The sequence below is a fragment of the Denticeps clupeoides genome, unplaced genomic scaffold (assembly GCF_900700375.1).
Source record: "Denticeps clupeoides unplaced genomic scaffold, fDenClu1.1, whole genome shotgun sequence".
Lineage (NCBI taxonomy): Eukaryota > Metazoa > Chordata > Actinopteri > Clupeiformes > Denticipitidae > Denticeps > Denticeps clupeoides.
Window position 1 is genome coordinate 948,472 of NW_021629982.1, and position 21,143 is coordinate 969,614.

At 38.6% G+C, this 21,143-nt stretch overlaps 2 protein-coding genes and 1 pseudogene across 4 annotated transcripts in view; 2 read left to right on the forward strand and 1 right to left on the reverse strand.

Moving 5' to 3' along the window:
* smarcc2 (SWI/SNF related BAF chromatin remodeling complex subunit C2) overlaps nucleotides 1-11,053 on the forward strand; it is a 95,743-nt gene extending 84,690 nt beyond the window's left edge. For both annotated transcript variants that reach the window (XM_028967206.1, XM_028967207.1), the window contains 2 exons: nucleotides 5,307-5,387; nucleotides 10,352-11,053. In XM_028967206.1, the coding sequence (XP_028823039.1) occupies nucleotides 5,307-5,365 (59 nt within the window). In that variant the 3' untranslated portion in view covers nucleotides 5,366-5,387; nucleotides 10,352-11,053. The remainder of the gene's footprint in view (nucleotides 1-5,306; nucleotides 5,388-10,351) is intronic.
* Nucleotides 3,792-3,909, forward strand: LOC114779051 (uncharacterized; annotated as a pseudogene).
* A 3,582-nt stretch (nucleotides 11,054-14,635) lies between the features above and the next one.
* Nucleotides 14,636-20,735, reverse strand: tsfm (Ts translation elongation factor, mitochondrial). 2 transcript variants are annotated; one of them, XM_028967238.1, is made up of 6 exons: nucleotides 20,554-20,732; nucleotides 19,492-19,629; nucleotides 19,265-19,393; nucleotides 18,537-18,656; nucleotides 17,259-17,340; nucleotides 14,636-15,404 (listed from the first exon to the last, which is right to left on the reverse strand). In XM_028967238.1, exons 1-6 carry the CDS (start codon nucleotides 20,719-20,721, stop codon nucleotides 15,034-15,036), a joined length of 1,008 nt encoding a protein of 335 aa, XP_028823071.1. In that variant the 5' UTR covers nucleotides 20,722-20,732; the 3' UTR covers nucleotides 14,636-15,033. The 2 variants fall into 2 exon arrangements, with proteins under 2 accessions (XP_028823071.1, XP_028823072.1); XM_028967239.1 differs by lacking the exon at nucleotides 19,265-19,393 and having other exon boundaries at nucleotides 20,554-20,735.
* Between the last annotated feature and the right edge of the window lie 408 nt (nucleotides 20,736-21,143).

The window sequence follows — 21,143 nt, forward strand, 5'->3', positions numbered from 1 at the left end:
AAATGGAAGGAAATGATGCAGTAGCATTCTTGGAGAAATGGCTCCCCGAGACACTGGGACTTGTGACATTCCCAATTCCACTCCATATTGAACAACTCAAGTCTTCAATAGTGTTTATCCCGGAAACTCACCTATTTAGAGATGACATTGTGAAAGTGCAAAGGAGATAGCCAGGCAATGTGTTGGCATCCTGTTTCCTCTCCTACTCTAGAGGGGTTATAGTGTTAATTCATAAATCAGTACCTTTTCTGGTTTATAATACTATTTTTGACAAAGCAGATAGATTTTTGGTGGTTGAGGGTACCTTTTTATGAGGTATACATTTGGCTAGTGTGTATGGTCCCAATGATGACAATCCATTATTTTTTGAGAATTTGTTTTTGCTCTTAGCAAACTTCATGGTAGAATAATACTGGCTGGTGGTTTAAATGTTTGTTGCCTAGTGTCACTAACTTTGTATGTGATAGTATTGTTTTGTCGATTCATACTCAATATTTTATAATGTGGGATAGTTGAATAAACAATTGGTGTCTACATCCTAAATGGTTACAAGTGTCGGACTTTATAAAATTTATCGGAGAACATATTGATCTCTATTATTTATAAAAACAAACCAAATAACTGCATCCATTAGATGGGAAGCCTTTAAGGTATATATTACAGGACAAATTATAAGATTCACCAATTTGAAAATGAATAAATTTAAACAGACAATGAATGAATTAAATTCCAAAAGCTCTCTTTGTTTAATAATATTGAAACAAACCTTCTATGACCAGGGTGAATAACCAGGTAAATCGCTGGCCTGGCAAATAAAGAAGATTGTGCTACAGCCCTTTTTTAAGGGAAATGCAATCCTGGAACTTTTTCATTTACATTTATGGCATTATCCAGAGTGACTTACAACGTGCTTAAGTTACCATCGATGAAGAGATCAATTCCGGTTCACTAGGACCCCAACTATAAATACATCTATTTTATTCACTTTGTTGTAGATTCTGTACACAAGTTTGACAACAAGAAAATAACAATTTAATCTAAATATTCTTTAAAGAGGATGGTCTTGAGCTGTCGTTTGAAGGTGCTCAGTGACTGAGCTGTTCTGACCTCGAAGGGAAGTTCATTCCACCACCGAGGGGGCAAGACAGAGAAGAGTCTAGATGAATGTTTTCCTTTTACCTTCAGAGATGGAGGGACCAGGTGAGCAGTACTGGAGGCTCGGAGTATACGAGGTGCAGTGCGAGGTGTAATAAGGGCAGTCTGGGTTTAAATCACATTAAAGTTGACAATCAGCTCTGTTAAGAGTTTTTAATGACATTCTCTTAGCAAATGATTCTGATTACTCTGTATTACTTGTGCTTCTCGAATTAACAGCTGCTATTGATACAATTGATCATGTTATTCTTGCTTCAAAGCTGGAACATTGGGTCGAGCCCTCAAATGGTTCAAATCATATCTGTGTGATAAAAAACCTCTGCATCTCTATTAAGGACTCTTTCTCATCTTCAAAGGTGCTTCCGTGAGGGGTACCACAGGGCTCCATTTTGGGTCCTTTTATTCTCTTTTATTGTTATACTTACATCTTCTTGGAGCTATGTTTCTTTTCATTTCTATGCAGATGACTGTCAAGTCTATTTTCCCCTTAAGTGTAACAAGGGGTGCTTTATCCAACCTCTTTTCAACTGTTTGACTGATGTCAAGAAGGGAGGATGGTCTTAAATTTCCTGGACCTAAATGAGAGTAAGACAGAATCTATGCTTTTTGGTAGTGGTGACCTGCATATTGACTTCACTTCCCTAGCCCCTTCTGAAAAATCATTGATTACAAACCTAGGTGGTAAAATGGACTTAACTCTGAAAATTGATGCACAGGTTAAAAATGTTGTGCTTTTTTTCATCTGTGGCACCGAGCCAATCTCAAGCCAGTCCTTTCCAAACAAAATCTGGAAACAGTGATTCGCGTTTTTATTACGTCCTGCCTTGACTTCTGTAATTCATTGCTTTTTGGGACCAGCCAGACATCTTTAACCCGCCTTCAATTAGTACAAAATGCAACTGCATGTTTTCTTAGAGGTATAAACAGGTGAGATCACATAACTTTGATCTTAGCCTCACAACACTGGCTCCCTGTCTGTTTTAGAGTTTGTTTTAAAATTCGATTATTTGTTTTTAAGTCACTGAATGGCTTGGCTCCAGTCTACTTATCAGACTTAGTCCAATTCCTTCACTCCACCCCGTTCTCTCAGGTCTTCAGACCAGAGACTGTTGTCTATTCCTAGGTCATTATACAAGCTCAGAGGCAACAGGGCCTTTGCAGTGGCCAGCCCACATCTATGGAATGACCTACCAATCAGTGTCAGGCAGGCTCCATCAATCACTGTGTTTAAATCTCGTTTAGACTCACTTTTACACCCTGGCTTTTAACCCAGTGTGAGGTGGTTCTTATGCAGTGTTCTTATGCAGTGTTTTATGTGTTGTTTAATTCAAATTTCTTTTAGTTCTTTATTTTTAATTAACTTTTTGTCCATGTCTGTCCTGTTCCTGGTAATTTAATTTTAACATTTTAAATATTTTATTTTAATGTACATCACTTTGGTCAGCTCCTTTGTTGTGTTAAAGTTCTTTATAAATGTATGGTATGGTATGGTACGGTATGGTATGGTGTGTGTGTGGTGTGGTGTGGTAAACTTTTTGCTATGAGACTACAAAGAGTCTTACCAACCATCATACATAGCGTGTATGTGGTTCCATAACCTGAGGAGAGTGCTTAACAAAGTTTATATCTGTGAAGAGCTCCCTGACACTGCTATCCTATCAGATGCAGAAAAGCGTTCGAGTTGAATGGCCCCATTTACTTCAAAGCTTTGGTGATGGATCAAAATAATAATTGATTACACTGCATAATGCTGATGATTTCCACTGCAATGATTTCAATAATCTCATCTCTCACCATTTTAAATTATTTCGAGGTACTAGACAAGGGTCACCGACCTCACCTCTACTTTTCGTCATAGCCATGGAACCATTAGTAATAGCGATTAGATCTCATTCATCAATACATAGTTATATGACTATGGACATACAACACAAGATAACAATGTACGCAGATGATACTATTGTATTCCTGTCAGAGCTTGTAAAAATCAATTCCTGCTCTACATTCCTAGAGTTTATTAAGCAATATGGTGAGATCTCTGGATTTAAAGTGACCAGTGGGTTTTTGAATATCATCATTAACGGCAAAGAAAGATTTAAACGCTTGGGTATCAAAATAACCCCAAATATACGCAATCTTAGTTCAGTCATTTATGAGTCCATGTTAGCAAAATTGTCAGAAGGTATCAGTAGATGGACGACTCAGCTGATATCTATATTGGGAAGAATAAACATAATATTCCCATTTACCCAAATTTCTATATGTCGTTCAATCAATTTACATTTACATTTACAGCATTTATCAGATGTCCTTATCCAGAGTGACTTACAATCAGTAGTTACAAGGACTGTCCCCCTGGAGCAACTTAGGTTTAAGTGTCTTGCACAGGAACACAATGGTAGTAAGCAGGATTTGAACCTGGGTCTTCTGGTTCATAGGCGAGTGTGTTACCCACTAGGCTACTACCACCCGATTTCACTATACCCCACCTGCATTCATTTTTTCTAAAATCAGAAAACCTCTCTCTAATTGTATTTGGGACAATAGGAGGCCAAATACCTATTTATACTCTGCAACCCATAAGAAACTGAAGAAAAACACTACTAATCCATTTTGCTTACGGCCATACCAGCCATGCTTATGGCCTTACCAGCCGAAGAACGCCGATCTCGTCTGATCTCGGAAGCTAAGGAGGGTTGGGCCTGGTTAGTACTTGAATGGGAGACTGCCTGGGAATACCAGGTGCTGTAAGCTTTATGTTTTGGGGCAGTGGTGGCCTAGCGGTTAAGGATGCAGCCCCGTACTCAGAAGGTTGCCGGATGAAATCCCGATCCGCCAAGGTGCCACTGAGGTGATACTGAGCAAAGCATCGTCCCCACACACTGCTCCCCGGGCGCCTGTCATGATTGCCCACTGCTCACTCAGGGTGATGGGTTAAATGCAGAGGACAAATTTCACTGTGTGCACCGTGTGCTGTGCTGCTGTGCATCACACGTGACAATCACTTCACTTTATATTTATTTATTTTCACTTTATTTGTGAATACCTTCATCATACTCTGACACAAAGTTCAGAAAATGTTAGACAACCCATCTGGATTGTCCTGTTTTCCCCAAATCATATCTGACATGAGGTTTGAAATATGGTCAAACAAGGGCATTTTAAAAATGTAAGATGTATATAGGAATCACAATCTTTTGTCATTTAATGAGTTGAAAGCACTTTTTGATATACAAGAAACTCTTCTTCAAGTTTCTACAACTTATATTGGCTTAATCAAAGAATTCATTACAACAACCTTCATTTCCCATCCTAGAAACATATGTTACAAATAATCGTTTTGACCAGTTCTATTACATGCTGGTCGCAAATGCATAAGGATAATACAGATAGTGAGAGAAGAGATTGGATTCATGATGTATGAGATTTCACCCATAGAGTGAAGGCAAATTTGTTTGAAAACACACTGCCAAATACAATACAGGAATGAGAATGATACAATTTACAATTCTCCCCTGAAAAATTAAATACATTTAATCCTGATACCTGTTATAAGTGCAACATTCATCATGGCACACTATACCACTTTTTGTGGATGTGGGAAAAAATCTCTATCAATCTATAATGTATAAAATTAAAGCCACACATTTAAGAATGTGGTTTGGTCACTCTCATAAATGTCTGAATGGTTCTTCTATGGGGGCTCTATTTTTCAGTGTTGCCACAGGTGCTGACATAGCGGTGATGTGCACAAAGTGTCAATATTTCATGTGACGACCATTATTTTCCATCACTGCATTATTTCTCTTGGGCATGGAGTTCACTAGAGCTTCACAGGTTGCCACCTCAATTCTCTTAAAGTCCTCCATGACAACTTATTAAGGCAGTGCTCCTCCTCCTGCCTTAATAAAACATTTTTTATATGTTTGGTATGTTAATTACATCATAATTGTGTGTAGTTTATTTGTAACATTAACGGAGAAAGTTGTTAAAATATTGTGGTCAGTTTTTTTTATAGATTTCATTTTATCCCTGCTGGACTGAAAATATATTATTCCAAACTGAACTATGGTTCCAAAACCAAGGTATGCCTAATGCATGATATTAATTTCTTATTCCCCTAATGTTAATAATTACTTTTTCTATTGTAGATTCCTCCACTCCAGCCGAACATCACCATTGCAGCACACCACTGCACACTGCACAGTAACCAGGAGAGGCTAATTGAAGAGGTAAATGATTTAACCAATAAAGAACCCAGAAATTTAAATTAAGACCAAGTACAGCACTTCCAGTAGCCAAATCCTAGCACTTTTTTTCAAACCTATGATCTCCATATTCATCATAAAGGGGGAACAGAGGAAGGAAGAAAGAGCATTATACATGTTTCAAGTGAATATGTCCAGGTCCTGTAACATGAAATTGCAGGAATGTCTAAGCTTCCATCCAATTTTTTAATGCAAATCCCCCATATTCAGTTACTGAATAAGCCATTCAATTCATAAAAATTCTATGGCAATATCTTGGCCTCATAAATTTGTAAATGTGAAGCAATTCAAACCATGTGACCAGAAATATTTCATAGATTTTATTAGTATCTTATATCTTAAAATTTTCATTTTCACTTTACAATTGGATGGAAACCTGGCTGCAGATACTCACATTACAGGTTTAGTGTGTTATGTGTGGACACTGACACAGTGTGTCTGTGGACAATGGCTTCTCCCTTACCAAGAAGGTTTATGCTATGTATTAAAAAATTAGGCTAGTGTGCTGATTTTTATAAAATCTTATTTAAAAAAATAATATTTGTCTACCCACCCCAGAGGATTTTGAAATGCTAGTCTAATTGAACAAACTGACAAACAGCTCTGGTGGGGGTGGTCTGCATGTACATACTGCGTTTATGACACTTATGATTTTGAGTGACAAAAAATTAAACACATTGCATTTTAATGTTACAAGACCAAAATTATCTTCAAATAACCCTAACTTGAGACAAAAAAATGTATAAAAACTATAAAACTATTTATTTTCTTAAGTCACAGGGAACCACAGTGTAAGGATGAAAAAGCTGCATGCGGCTCCCTAATCACAGGTGGTAGTAGCCTAGTGGGTAGTAGCCTAGAAGCCTATGAACCAGAAGACCCAGGTTCAAATCCCACTTACTACCATTGTGTCCCTGAGCAAGACACTTAACCCAAAGTTTCTCCAGGGGGGACTGTCCCTGTAACTATTGATTGTAAGTCATTCTGGATAAGGGCACTCTGGATAAGGGCAAAAAGCATGCACACAGGCAGAAAGTACGCAAACACAGCAGATGTGAGTTAACTCACGAAAGGCACCTGGAGCTGACAACATTCCTGGAAGATGCTCAGAGAATGTGTAGACCAGCTGACAGATTTTTTTTTTTAATATTTTACTGAGCACCGCCATCATTTCAATGTGTCTAAAGTGAAAAAGTGTTATGTCTTAATGACAACCATCACATTGCACTTACACGCCCATCATGATGAAGTGTTTAAAGAGGCTGGTCATGAAACATATGAAGACCCTGCTGCTATTCCTCCTGGACCCATTGCAATTTGCCTGTCGATCAACCTGCTCTAAGGATGATGCCATTACCTCCACCCTGCATCTGATCCTCACCCACCTGGGCAATAAAGACACATACACATGAATGCTATTCATAGACTTCAGTTCAGCATTCAACACCATTATTCCTCAGCACCCGACTGAGAAGCTGCGCCTGCTGGGCCTGAACACCTCCCTCTGCAACTGGATATTGGACTTCCTGACTGAGATACCTCAGTTGGTCCAGATCGGGAATAGCATCTCCAGCACTACCACACTGAGCATTGGAGCTCCTCAGGGGTGTGTGCTTAGTCCAATGCTGTTCACCCTGCTGACACACAACTGTGCAGTGATGCATCACATCATACATCAAATTATGAAGTTTGCCAATGCTTGCTTTTGCAAGAATGATGAGTCAGCATACAGAGAAGTAGTGCAACTACTGACGGACTGGTGTATGGGCAAGACCCTATAGCAGATAGTGAGGACAGCTGAGAAGATCATCTTTCCCCCACACGTTGCATCAGAAAAGCAACCAGCATTGTGAAGGACACTCCTTTCATGCACTTTTAATATCTGAAAAAATGTACCGAAGCATTTGGGCACTCACTGCCAGACTATGCAATGTTTTAATTAATGTTACTCTTGTTACTTCTGCACTGCTTGTCTTGCACTGCCTGTGTGTCTATGTTAGCACTTCATGTAGCCCAGTTTGTTGATGTGGCACAAATGCACTTTATGTTTAAATGTTACATGTAGCAGCTGGTTATGGAGAAACATTGTTTCATTTCACTAAGTACTGTCTAACATGTATGTAGCTGAAATGTCAATAAAACTCATCTTGAACTTGGTGTTTCCTTGGTAGGCCACCAGATGGCCACTGGGTCAGTGGTGACCTAACGAGTAAGGAAGCAGACCCATAATCAGAAAGTTGCCACTGTTGCACCATATTCTGTGACCATCATATCTTGTGACCCAGTTTTAATACACGAGCCCTGCACACTTTTTACGTAACACACATATCTTCATTTGTCAGTGTCAGCCTTTGCGTTTCTCATTTAGATATATGCATTTCCATATACATGTATATGTTTTTAACATGTTAATGCTTGCGTAAATATGCCAACTGCAATACGTTACTTTCAGACAATATTTAAAAATTTTGTTAAACAATATTTAGTTTTTACCAACCACATATCATGGATTAGAAATAACCCTAACCAACCAAATAGTCTAAAATGCATAATAATTCAAATACATAATCTGGTATCTGATCAAATCAACTAAACAGTGTTCCTAGGGTACAATGGTCACAGACTATTGTGTAACACTGGTTCAAACCATGAACTGCCAAGATGCCACTGAGGTGCCACTGAGCAAGGTACCGTCCCCACAGACTGCTCCATGGGTGCCCCTCATGGCTGTCCACTGCTCACCAAGGGTGATTGGTTAAATGCAGAGGACACATTTTGCTGTGTGCACATTGTACTGTTCTGCAGTATTTCACAATGACAGAGTTTCAATTTCAGAGGCTGAGTAAGACTCCGTAGCATTTGACCACAGTATAATTAGCAACTTGTATTTTTTGAGATTTGCTTTTATTTACAAAACTTGTAAAACATAGGTATTAAGTAATGTATATGTTAGTTAGAATGTATACAGGGAGTGCAGAATTATTAGGCAAATGAGTATTTTGTCCACATCATCCTCTTCATGCATGTTGTCTTACTCCAAACTGTATAGGCTCGAAAGCCTACTACCAATTAAGCATATTAGGTGATGTGCATCTCTGTAATGAGAAGGGGTGTGGTCTAATGACATCAACACCCTATATCAGGTGTGCATAATTATTAGGCAACTTCCTTTCCTTTGGCAAAATGGGTCAAAAGAAGGACTTGACAGGCTCAGAAAAGTCAAAAATAGTGGGATATCTTGCAGAGGGATGCAGCACTCGTAAAATTGCAAAGCTTCTGAAGCGTGATCATTGAACAATCAAGCGTTTCATTCAAAATAGTCAACAGGGTCGCAAGAACCGTGTGGAAAAACCAAGGCGTAAAATAACTGCCCATGAACTGAGAAAAGTCAAGCGTGCAGCTGCCAAGATGCCACTTGCCACCAGTTTGGCCATATTTCAGAGCTGCAACATCACTGGAGTGCCCAAAAGCACAAGGTGTGCAATACTCAGAGACATGGCCAAGGTAAGAAAGCTGAAAGACGACCTCCACTGAACAAGACACACAAGCTGAAACGTCAAGACTGGGCCAAGAAATATCTCTGATATTTTTCTCTGACTTATTTTTCTAAGGTTTTATGGACTGATGAAATGAGAGTGAGTCTTGATGGGCCAGATGGATGGGCCCATGGCTGGATTGGTAAAGGGCAGAGAGCTCCAGTCCGAGTACTGGTTTGGGCTGGTATCATCAAAGATGAGCTTTTCGGGTTGAGGATGGAGTCAAGCTCAACTCCCAGTCCTACTGCCAGTTTCTTCAAGCAGTGGTACAGGAAGAAGTCTGCATCCTTCAAGAAAAACATGATTTTCATGCAGGACAATGCTCCATCACACGCGTCCAAGTACTCCACAGCGTGGCTGGCAAGAAAGGGTATAAAAGAAGAAAAACTAATGACATGGCCTCCTTGTTCACCTGATCTGAACCCCATTGAGAACCTGTGGTCTATCATCAAATGTGAGATTTACAAGGAGGGAAAACAGTGTCTGGGAGGCTGTGGTTGCTGCTGCATGCAATGTTGATGGTGAACAGATCAAAACACTGACAGAATCCATGGATGGCAAGCTTTTGAGTGTCCTTGCAAAGAAAGGTGGCTATATTGGTCACTGATTTGTTTTTGTTTTGTTTTTGAATGTCAGAAATGTATATTTGTGAATGTGGAGATGTTATATTGGTTTCACTGGTAAAAATAAATAATTGAAATGGGTATATATTTGTTTTTGTTAAGTTGCCTAATAATTATGCACAGTAATAGTCACCTGCACACAAAATAAAAACAAACTAAAAACTACTTCCAAAAACATTCAGCTGTGATATTAATGAGTTTTTTGGGTTCATTGAGAACATGGTTGTTGTTCAATAATAAAATTATTCCTCAAAAATACACCTTGCCTAATAATTCTGCACTCCCTGTACACTATTAACTACATGATATTATGTAATGAAAAATGTAATTAGGTAAAAGTATCTTTTCCTTGCTTAAACTCTACTCCAGTAAAATGCTCTTCTAAAAATCTACTTGAGTAAAAGTAAAACGTGCCCTGCTCCACAGAATAATCTTCCCACTGAATATTACAACATTAAACTGTAAAGCTCTTGTTCAGTTTGAACAGGATGCTCACACGTGGCTGAGACTGGAAAGCCTGTGTTGAGTTTCTGCGACAGAATACATTCATATTCAGTTTGAACCTTGCAATGAACCCTCTGTACTTGGATTTTTCTCCTATAGAGTGTTCTTCATTTGGATAAAAAAAGTTTTTTATTATTCATGAACGTCCAAACCTATTTGTGTAGCTGAGCACCAATTCATTATTTTTCTGCTGAAAGTGTATAAATCTGTGTATTCTCTTGAATTTTTATGCAATTTCTCTGACATTTTTTTTCTGTTTTTACAGCCTAAGGATGCCCTGTTTTGAATGGAGAGCTTTGACCCCATATTCACAGAAAAATACCACACCTGGACTCAACTCCAAATCTTTTCTGTACTTATGTTAATAATGAAGAAATTGCCCACACCCACCCATGAAATAGATTTTGAGTCAATTGTTCGGTTACTTTTGGAAGACAGCACATATTAAAGAGCTGAAATTCGTAAACCTTTTCTGGATATGAAAACAGTCAAATAAATCTTAATTGTCTGCACTTTACGTCCATATATAACTGTAATTTAAATATATTTCAGTTAACAGGTCAAATAACAATACCCCCACCCCCCCCATGTTTTTGTATTATGGAAGTACCCCTTTCCTGTGTTTCATATGCTGTAGTATTAGAGAGTGTGTGTGCATGCTCTATAGTCTTGGTTATGTTGACCGATCTGCATCTGCCTTGTGCCATTAATCCTATTGGTTAGTGGTGATGTCATGCACACAGTAATCTACACAAAATACATGCTGCACACACACACACACACACCAAAACAAACATAACAGTATTAAGTGGTTTATAAACATATAAACGTTTTGGATGTTTAGTGATATATTTTCTGTTTATTGTTGTGTTTATTCCTCTGCCTTTTTATAATGATAATCTACAGATGATTATGCATTAGTGTTTATTTAAAGTCTTTTGTGAACATAAAAACATCCTTATGAGAACCATGTTGTTTTGTGTTGCATATTACACACTTATAACATACACATTCAGCTATACCATGTTGCAAATTATTATGTAAATTATATATTTTTCCTGACATTTGCATCGACTATTTAGTAAAATCAAGTCATCAAGATTAGAATATAACTTGAATGATATAATTGTATGTACATGTATAATTATTTTGTTTAAACATTTTAACAAGTTACATTGTAATATAGGGCCCTTATTTGACATCCATTTCAAAATTCTTGCATTCATTGAACTTGTCTGGCAGAAACCTGACAAACTAATTATCACAGGTATCACATTGATTTCAGTTAGCCACAGAAGCCCTTAGTTTAATTGTAAAAACGAAATATTTAAATACACTTAAATACAACACAATTTGCAAAACAATGTGGACTGTGGTGCAAAGTGTGATAGCAATACATTTATTTAAATAGCTGGAGCCATACCACAGATTTTTATGACAATAGTCATAATGCAATAAAGCATTAATAATAATTTTGGTAACCTGTAAGAAAGGGCATGTCTAATATTTGCAATATTTATGAAAGAAATCAGCACACATTAGAAGGTAAATTAAGGTATCTTAACCCTTGTGATGACTTTTTAACCTTTTTTAAAAGTTCCAGATTTTTTTTTACCTGAGACACTGACAACAGCATATAACTGATGCACCAACCCCCTGACCAATTCTGCTAAACTTCATGCACAATTCCTGCTATACACTCAAAATGCAGTTTAAAAAAACACATTTTTTCAGAACAATACACACAATTCCCTGTGCTTCGCACAAGTAAGGTCATTTGCCCTGCAACTGCATCCAAACACATCACATGGACAAACACCTATCACAAAATAATTGCAATTAAAAAATGAGTTTTAGAAAAGGGCAACAGGTAAGCTATTCTCTTTTGGAGCAATGGATGCCAACGTTGGAAACAAAGGAGGAAGAGGATGAGGACAAGGAAAGCCAAGGAAACAAATCTCTGATAAGATCAAAGGCACTTTGGTTGACCATGCGCTCAACCATGGTCTAACAATGAGGGAGGCTGGACAAAGAGTATAGCTAAATTTGAGCAGGTACATCCATCATCATAATGACTTACTGTAAGCCTTCACTAAGTCATTATGATGACGGATGTACCTGCTCAAATTTTTTCAGTTAGAAAAAAAAAGGCTTACAGTAAGTCATTATGATGAATGGAGAAGGGATCATAGTGTTTTAGATTAAGCACATCAGTGATCAATTGGTTCTTATAAATGTCTATTTATTTGATGGTTTGTGTGTGTCATTTTAAAACAAAATACCTTTTTAAAAAAAACTTATTTGACACATTTTTTCCTTTTTTCCCATATCACCTGAAAATTACATGGACTGTTCCAGACTATGCTAGTTGGAAAAAAACATAGACATTTTTTGTTAAATTATGTGTGGTTTATTCAAATTTATAGCATGAAATTATCACTTGGTGATAATTGGTGATAACTTGGTGATAATTTCACCAATTATTATTTCACCAATTATCACTTGGTGATAATTTCACCCTGCCAATTATAGTGGTGCAATGGGTCAAACTATTGCATTTTCCAAAAAAGTTTATAGCTCTTGGCGCATATTTCAAAATCATATTTCACTCTTAGAAAGCACAATAAAGAAAAACATCAGAGGTTCTTGACCTGATAGCCAGTTCTGTGGAGGAGGAAGACATTAAGATGAAGAACAAGTGTCAGAGGAAGACAACTGGAAATGATGAAGTCTTTATTTCAACTGATGAGGAAGAATCAAGTAAGGAAGAGGAGCCTACTGAAATTAAGCATAATTTCCAATCCAAAAATGGAAATATTCTTTGGTCCACCATTCCTCCAAGTGTTCGACTTTATGCTATTAGCACTTGGGGGCTCTCTTGGCTATAGAGAGTGAGAGGAGCCCCCAAGTTGCAATTGTGATATGGTAACAGTTTAGTTGTTTAGGAGAGTTATGGCAAGGGGAGAGAAACTGTTCATATATCATCAGATCCTACTTTGCAGGTTTGTATATTGTCTGCCAGAGGGCATCACATCAAAATGTTTGTGCCCAGGGTGTCAGGAATCTGTGATTATCTTCTCAACCATAAAATACAATTTTCATTGACTAAAACTACTCAAATGTCACCAATTTTTTCGTTGAGTATAAAACATTCTTGGATCATTCTCACTAAAATATGACAATAAAATGCTCAGTTGACAGGTTAAAACTTGACAAGACTAAAATAAAAAATAGAATGACAGCTTGCCACCAAAAACAACTATACGAGCAATGCAGCACAGCTCATGTTTAGTCAAGGCAACAGCCATGACAAATATCCCAACCCTCAATGATTGATCGGGTGGCTAATTAAAACATTTGCTCATCTGATCGCGATAACAGTATACGCGATATCTGTAACGCAAAGAGTTGCAATAAATGAAATCTATGCTGCGTCCGAAATCGCATACTATATGCTATACTATATACTATAAATTTTTTATTTAATACAAAAAGGGAAAAGGGATGTACCCCCTGCTATAGCCCATCTGAGATTAAAGAAAAAAAAAAGTAGAAAGGTACAAAATAGTAAAAAGAAAATATAAATAAACAATTCAAGTATTAATCCCACATACTACAAATTGCTCCAGGGGGGGCACTGTCCCTGTAACTACTGGTTGTAAGTCGCTCTGGATAAGGGGGTCTGATAAATGCTGTAAATGTAAATGTAGTCCATCTGTAGCATTTATTACTACTACCTTATGTATTGGGAAAGCATGTTTTGAGATGTAACCTATCAGTGATTGTGTGTGTGTGTGTGTGTGGCGCACGTGTGGTGTATTTGCTCTCTTGCTACTTATCATGCCTTGTCACTATCGACTCATAACACAAATAATTTGCTTGGACTCAGATCATATTTGACCAACCAACCGTTCCACAAGGTCCTGTCCTAGGTCCGCTACTTTTTTCACTATACATGTTACCTTTAGGTGACGTCATCCGCAAACACGGTATTAGCTTTCATTGCTATGCTGACGACACACAGCTGTATCTGTCAGCAATGCCAGATCAGAGGCAGCAGCTGAACAAAATAGAGAATTGTCTGAAGGACATTAGACAGTGGATGCTTACCAACTTTCTCCTGTTAAACCCTGACAAGACAGAAGCGTTTGTATTTGGGCCTCAAGCAGCCAGGCATAAGATGGCTGACTACATCATAACCCTGGATAGCCTTTCTATCTCACCAAGTATTGAAGGTGTCATCATTGATGCAGGTCTCTCATTCAATTCGCACATAGATAATGTGACTAGGATAGCATTCTTTCACCACAGAAATATTGCAAAAATAAGAAATATCGTTTCAATGCATGATGCAGAAAATTTGCTTTATGCATTGGCGGGGGGGTTACCGCGGGTGAAGAGGGTGAGCAAAAATACGACTGACATTACTACATATATAACAATTGTGTGGAAGTGAGTAAGACACGTATATTTAATTGCATTTATATGTGTGTCGGGTCAAGGAATCGTTCGGTAAATGATCGGTAAGAAAACACGATCTTACAGGCTATTGGTTCACTGTTCGTGAATTTATTTCGGTGATTGGAAAAAGTGTTTTGCATGCAATAATTCCTCGAGTCTGGCCGTGTATCGTACAGTGTACATAATGCACGATCACCGATTCTGTTCAGGTTGTGTTGGAAACTGAGTAATTAATGATGACAACAGAAATTTTTGAAAATATTAACACATTGTAATTCATTATTTATTTCAGTCATTTCCTGGAGATGTGTGTACTGCTGAAGATCAACAAAACAGAAAAATAGTAGTACTAATAGTAGTAGTGATAGAGCCGGAGTAGACTGACATCCAAAGTAAATAAAAATGCATAGTCTATATACAGGAACGAATGAAAGAGAAGTAACCTGCATACAGGATCATTCTAGACGTATGTGTGTGTGTTTGTGTTCAAGCTCTTCCCTCTCCACACTGAAAGCGCATGAAGTCGAACACTTGAGCATTTTGTTGTCGTAAAAACTGGGACACTGTGAGGCTGGGCTCCCACAGCAATGTCTGAGACAGAAACCTAGTTTCTGATTGGCTGCAGGATTGTTCCTCCATGTTGCCAAGGGTGATAGGTGCCTCCCCAACCACATGCTGTGCCAACTTCCTGCCCAGAGAGCATTCTCCTTGGAAAACCACCAATGCTCCATAGCGACCCATATCTATATCAGCCTGGGCACAGCCCACCTCTCCATGCACATAGGTGCCTATTAACCAATCAGGAGGCACAGTCAAGCACACTGCTCTTCTCACTGAGAGGTTTTCACCCAGGCATCCTGCAGAAAACAAAAGTTTTTTTATATTTTTATATTAAAGAAGTTCACATACACTTATTATGAATGTCACTGATTTCTTTGAACTGTTTTTGTTCTGAGATAGAATACTTAAACATACACTACTCACAATAAGTTTGGGATATTGTTATTCAATGAAATAAGTAAAAGTTCCCCTTGAACACCATTTTCATTAGATTAATATTTATCGTCATGATGCATTGATGTGAGGCAATGCGTTCCACTCATCCACAAATGCTACATGCAGTTCTGCCAAGTCACGTGGGGGTGGGGTACAATCATTCAGTCTCTGCTTCAACTGGTCCCAGACGTGCTCTATGGGGTTCGGGGACAATGATGGCCATACCGTATGTGGCACTCCAATTTCCTGAAGTTGAGCTGTGACAATTCTGCCAATGTGAAGCATTAAAATCTTGGGGGTGTGCTGGCAGAATTAGGGAATGATGATGGGTTCTATGATGTCTCTAAGGTAAGAACATACAGTGACTGAGCCATGTACAATAACCAAATAATGCGCTGACTTATCCTCCACCAAAGAAAACCCTGGGGACCATGTTGACCTCAGCATATCACTCAACTCGCATTCTCCAGCAATGCTGATGCGACACTCATCAGTGAACACGACTGTAGACCACTGCTGCATTGTCTAGGTTACATGGTCTTGTGACGACTGCAAATGTTCACAGCGGTGTCTTGTTGTCAGTAGTCACCTGCAACGGCCGTCTGGCATTCAGGCCAAAGCAGTGGAGTTGGTTGCGAATGGTTTGTCTGGAAACCCTAGTACCCTCGCATCTCGTAAACAGAGCCTGCAGCTGCGTCGCAGTTGAATAACAATGCCGGAGTGCATAGTTCCTTAGGTACTGGTCATCATTGTGGTCTGTCACTCGTGGGGCTCCACTCCTGGGTCTGTCATGAACTCTGCCAGTAGTTCTGTGTCTTGATGCAAGTCTGCTGATGACACTTTGAGACACGAGTTCACGAGCATCTGACTGCCTGCTACCAACCCAAAGGCACACAATTGGCCAACACAAAATGAGGTGTGTATCACCCCAATACAATTGCCTTCCTATCCCAAAAATGTCTGAAGTGAAACAAACACTGTATGTATGACCTCCACTAAGTCTCTGACAATATATCTAACATATTGTGAGTAGTGTATGTTGGTCAGAGCAGTGTTGCTAGGCTGAAAAGGTCTTTGACCAGTTTGACTGTGGTGAAACAGTTAAAATGAACCTTTTTAAATATGGTACTTAAAAACAAAATGGTTTTCATGTCAGTACCCCTAACAGTCTGTGCACTGCCTGTATGATATCACGCATCTCCCCAATGGCCACATTTCATGCATTGGGAAAATATAAACAGATCAAAGAAATCATATTGAAATCCTTATATAAAACTGACAACCTTTTTCAGTATCTAAGCTGTATTTCAGACTGTTAATTTTAATTTATTAAATTAATAGTACGTTTTTACTGTAAATGACAATGAGTATCTCAGCATTGAAGTGCTCAAAATAGAAAGTGAGTAAAGATTTTGTACATTATTTTATTGATATATCTAAATTATTCTAATGCTCATAGCCTTAAATGAATAAAAAAAATGTAATGTATTTTTGATATAGTGATTCTCTATCAAACTTATTTGTATAACCCTCACTGTTGATTTATTTGAGTGCTGCTGTTATGTTACATTTTTGTTTTTAAAGGCAACCAACACAGGTAAATCCATTTTCAAAAACATGCTGTCCATGGCTAGTCTATAATCTGCACACCTAACACTCAACGATTGTTATTCAATTACTCGATTACTCAACGATACTCAACGATTAACCCTTACCTATTGTAAGAGCAAGGAGTTCTGCTAATGAAGATCCTTTATTCATACTCAACTTCAACAGGTCCTGTGTGCTCAGCTCATGCTGATGGGAAGAAACAAAACACACACAGACACACACAAGCAGTGTGAATTCCATGGCCCTTGGATGTGCACAAGAGATAAGATAAGATTAATAAAAGGATCATCTTATCTCGTCCCACAAGGGGGAAATTTACAATAAATGGGAAACTTTCACAACCCTTGGCGGACCAGGAATCGAACCCAGACTGCAGCAGTGAGTGTGTTGAATCCTAACCACTAGACAACCAATAAAACACACCAGAGGGGGGTCCAAAAATAAGACAAGCAGCTGGAATGCAGTTTATATAGTACAGGCCAAAAGTTTGGACACACCTTCTTATTCAATGTGTTTTCTTTATTTTCATGACCATTTACATTAGTAGATTCTCACTGAAGGCATCAAAACTATGAATGAACACATGTGAAGTTATGTACAGTGTGGGCCATTTATATGGATACACATTAATAAAATGGGAATGGTTGGTGACATTGAACACATTTCATAAGTGGTCAGAAACTTGTAAGAATAAAGTTACGTTAAAACCACAGCATTGTTTTTCTTGCGAAATTACCAACAAATTTGATGTGTCACATGACCCTCTTCCGATTGAAAAAACAAAAGTTGGATCCAATGGCCGACTTCAAAATGGCCACTATGGTCACCACCCATCTTGAAAAGTTTGCCCCCTCACATATACTATTGTATCACAAACAGGACGTTAATATCACCAACCATTCCCATTTTATTATTAAGGTGTATCCATATAAATGGCCCACCCTGTACTTTATAGTTTCTTCAAAATAGCCACCCTTTGTTCTGATTACTGCTTTGCACACTCTTGGCATTCTCTTGATGAGCTTCAAGACGTAGTCACCTAAAATGGTTTTCCAACAGTCTTGAAGGAGTTTCCAGAGGTGTTTAGCACTTGTTGGCCCCTTTGCCTTCACTCTGCGGTCCAGCTCATCCCAAATCATCTTGATTAGGTTCAGGTCCGGTGACTGTGGAGGCCAGGTCTCCACTTTTTGTTAAGTACATAACTCCACATGTGTTCATTCATAGTTTTGATGCCTTCAGTTAGGATCTACCAATGGTCTTGAAAATAAAGAAAACACAGCTTTAAGTATAATAAGTATTATTTGCCACCATGATTTAATCCATTTTATATTTACATTGCTGCAACACTTATACATCAAGATAATCCTGTTTTGATTGTGTACCTTTGTGTAACCCTGAGTGTCAATGATGTTTTGATGATGGTCCAGCGCAGTGAGAGCTGCATTGGTCACAAGCTGCTGAAATATCTTGTTTCTTGCCACAAAGTCAGTTTCAGAGTTCACCTAAACACAGACAGAGACACAGAGAAAAATTCCTCTAGAAAATTCCTCTAGAATGTCACAATGTTAATTTTAAAGGAGGGCAGTCTATATGTCTGGAATTTGGACAGACATCCTCTGTTATCTGCTGCATCCTACTCATAATCTATGGACCCAGTGTATGTGTGCGCAAGTTTGGAAGATTGGGATAAAATAATCACCACAAGTATACCAGGAGACGCAGGTTCAAATCCCACTTACTACCATTGTGTCCCTGAACAAGAAACTTAACCCTAAGTTGCTCCAGGGGGACTGTCCCTGTAACTATTAATTGTAAGTCGCTCTGGATAAGGGCGTCTAATAAATCAACATGTCCGAATCACCTTGTACTTTAGTAGACAATATTTTAATGTAACATTTTATCTTGTCCACCCTTCAGCTCTTAACAGTGATGGAAAAGGAGGAAACCAAAAACCTGCAGTGCAGCGTGTGGCACCTCGGTGTCACCTCGGTGGCACCTCGGCAGATCGGGATTCCAACCGGCAACCTTCTGATTTCTACTCATCCTATCTGCTGTGGTCCATTCCACAATTTCACAGCTGTTTTACATGTGTGTAAGTAAGCATTTGTACCTCCACCATGACGGCACTCCTATCCTGTGTGAAAAGTCCAATAAGCCCCTCCCCTGCATGCCTGCCCTCCAATCGTCTGGCCTTAATCCACCCTTCCCTCTGGGCTTGTTCAGTCAACCAGATCTCTGCCTGAAACACACACACTATTCATAATCATTTTGTTTTGCAAACACTCAGCAGTCTAATTCGTCACACTTTTTTTTTTTTTTCTACCATTTTCAGTCTACCTGTGTGATGTCATTGTTGAACTTCTCAAGTGCATTTTTGCAGTTAATGAAGCTATATCCTGTACTTTTCCTCAACTTCATCAGTAGCACCTTATCAGTTGTCAATCGCCCGCAGCTGGTGTGAAGGGTGTTCACATGCTGATAGAAGAAAGAGAGACAAAACAGCCAGCTGTAAATGAAGTGATAAAACAACTACTGTACGAACTGGAGACACAATCTCTTAAAATCCTAAAACACACAGATCAAGAAAAAACGTACAATATATTAACATTAAAGATTGCAAGCTGGGGGTTGGTAATATACATTACCAAGTTTTGGGTCAACAGTTGACATATATGCTGATTACTATACTCTGGAGAAATTTCAGGAGCGTTATGGTTTAGAATTAAATTTACAATTATGCTAATAGACCACACAGTTGCTGACATATTCTCTGTTTAATTTTTGGTGTGAACAAGTTAAAGTAGGTTGAATAGGCTGAATTAAGACTGACTTAATTCAAGGGAAAAAATGCTGTTAGCAAAATCTAAAAACTTTAATTATAAAAAAATCTAAAACATCTAACTTAAAGTTAAGTTAAGTCTGTCTTTGTGTCATTTATGTCTTAATATGCTTTAATATAGATACATATAGATAATTAGAAGAATATGTTGCTGCCCACATGTGCCTAAAAGGGCAGGTGCTGTACATCATTTTCACAAATAAAACAGTTTGTTTGTTTGTTTGTTTTTAAGTTGTTTTGGTGTGATGTTTGCTGTATCTATATTAAAGCAGATTATAAAGTGGCATAACTTTTACAACCTTTCATATTTCTTCACTTTTAACTCAACATGACACCAATAAGAAAACAAATAAATGTACACATGACACAGATGCAATGGTGCATTCTTGTGTATATGGTTAAATTTTAAATTATCAGAATATATTCTGCTGTCAGAGCAGCAACCGCATACACTCACACACGTGTTACTTCCTGAAATTCGGTAAAAAGACATTTGAAGCCTTCAGAACACTTCTAGCACACGACTACCTACAACAGTCAACAGTAATCTGAACGCCTACCTTCACAAGTCCGCGTCCGATCATCTGTACTGCAGCGTGTAAAAACATCGTCTGATTTCCCTCAAACGTCAATGACAAGGAGGTCAGGACTGAAACGTTTTTTGCGCGCCTGCGCACTGGATGAGTCAGCGTGAAAATAGACTCTACGCATGCGCATTTTTGGCACATAATCTTGTGCGAATCGTATCGGGCTGCTAGGCGCAGTGTCGCCAATTTAGCAGCATTATCCCTATTTCATACTCCGTTAACGACTTTTTTTCCAAAAAGCGCCTAGCACCAAATCTAATGAAATTTTTGACAATGCCTGAGACCCAGCCTCCCGGCGCATGTGCATGCCATTTGAATACGTCACATCGACTGTCCAATCATAAACCTTTCTTGGCTGGTCCCACCCACTCACAAAACCAGTCGTATGACCCGACGTAGTGCCCTACACATATTCATTAGACGTCGCATTCAGCCTCTCAGCATGCGTCAATACCACCGCCATATTTGAACGGGGTTCCAAGCTCATTCAAGCAGTATTCTCAGACGGTACGAGCGAAGATGCCGGACTTTTGCGCAATGTACGGCTGTAATAGCGAGCCACG